General features: G+C 39.3%; 1 protein-coding gene across 1 annotated transcript in view; it reads right to left on the bottom strand.

Moving 5' to 3' along the window:
- The window catches only part of LOC101845879 (vitamin D3 hydroxylase-associated protein), a gene marked incomplete at both ends in the record, with an annotated part of 31,435 nt that overhangs the window by 15,080 nt on the left and 14,733 nt on the right, over positions 1 to 1,622 (bottom strand). The window contains 1 exon segment of the mRNA XM_005108127.2: positions 1,135 to 1,341. Coding sequence (XP_005108184.2) covers positions 1,135 to 1,341 — 207 coding nt within the window.

Below are 1,622 nucleotides of genomic sequence, written 5' to 3'. Positions count from 1 at the left end.
AGCCACAGAATTAAAATTTGATAAAAATTGCTAAGCAGGGAGAAAACTGCTGTTTTCTTCAATTTCATTTTTTTGACGAGCGCCTGATTCCACCACACTGCCTCACATATTTGAAACATTTGGAAAAGTGGACACTGAAATTTTGCCTTCGAAAAGGCAGGAAGAAAGTAACTGAGGTGAAAGAAACCGACCAATTTATAAATAGCCGAGTCACGTATCACTTGTAAGTAAAACTGCATACATTTTTTTTAAGCTTCAAAACCTTCAAATCCATAAAAAGAATTAATACTTTTCGTTGTTTTCTGTCACAAGTTTTTTTAAGACATCAGACATAAAAGTTTTAGTGGCAAATATTTCAATTGGTTTTGAAAGAAACTATCCTGAGACAAAAAATTACTAGTCAGTGTTTTCGCTTTTTAATATTTATGCATGAAAATGACGTAGGCCTACTCTACTTTAATGTCCAATTTTGTATGCAATTGCTCGATTTGAACCAGTATGAATAATTCAGAGGACTTAATTAGCATACATACATTCTACAAAAAGTCAAACTATTAGATTATATGAATGAAAGCTGAGGACTTCCCACGACAGTTCCCTTTTAAGAGTATGTTAAACACAAAAAATCTACAGTGCAGCCTCTCTGTAACGACATCGTCGGGACCAAAAAAATGTCGTTCTAGAGAGTTGTTGTTATAGAGAGGAAACTAAAAGTTAATATATATAAGGAAACCATCAGGACCTGGGCACAGAGGATATCGTTATATCGAAGGTCGTTATAGACAGGCTGCACAGTAGCTATCTTCAACTTAACAAAAAAAACATACCCAGTGCCCACTGAAGACACAAGGAGCTCTTGAGACCTAGAGGTATGGTGTTCGCTTCTCAGTTAAAAGGTCACGTATTCAAAACCTGTCGCCAACGAGAAATTAACTTCTCAAAAATTGTCTCAATTGTCCTCGCCTTTCCTGTTCTCTAGTTCTGTTCTGTCATCTGCTTTCTTCCCCTGTTTTTTAGTTTAGTTTTAGTAGAGGTTTTATGGCGCTCCGAACTGCATAAGGTCATATGAGCGCCAGTCTTTCATCTCCACTTTGTCGTCGGGTCTACCTGACCATAAGGCATCACTTCTCTTACCTGATTCTTCCAGCTGTGGGCTTCAGAGAATAAACGCCACAGAAGTCGGCCGGCACTCGCAGGCTACCTCCGATGTCTGTTCCCAGCCCAACCACGGACCCTCCGCCACCCAAGAGCGCTCCTTCCCCTCCTGAGGAACCTCCGGGAGAGCGGGACACGTCTTGTGGGTTCAACGTTTCCCGATACAAAGGGTTTGAGCAGCAATAGCTGAAAAATACATATGAAAAATACGTATACATATACATGAAAAATACATATATATGAAAAATACATATTTAGAAAAACGCATATTACGCAAAGTACAGTCGAACCTGCTCCAACAGCCACCTGTCTAAGATATTCACCTGTAAGGTTAATTAATAGTGGCAAAGCCAGGCACTGGCTAGAAAAGGTTGACAAGCAGTGGTGCAAAGAGTGCAGACTTTATTTCCCGATTGTACCAACCCAGTCTGTTCACCCTCAATACTCAAATAATAATAATAATTATA

This window comes from Aplysia californica, unplaced genomic scaffold (genome assembly GCF_000002075.1).
Source record: "Aplysia californica isolate F4 #8 unplaced genomic scaffold, AplCal3.0 scaffold00662, whole genome shotgun sequence".
Taxonomy (NCBI): domain Eukaryota; kingdom Metazoa; phylum Mollusca; class Gastropoda; order Aplysiida; family Aplysiidae; genus Aplysia; species Aplysia californica.
This window is presented reverse-complemented; position numbering and strand designations above follow the sequence as displayed.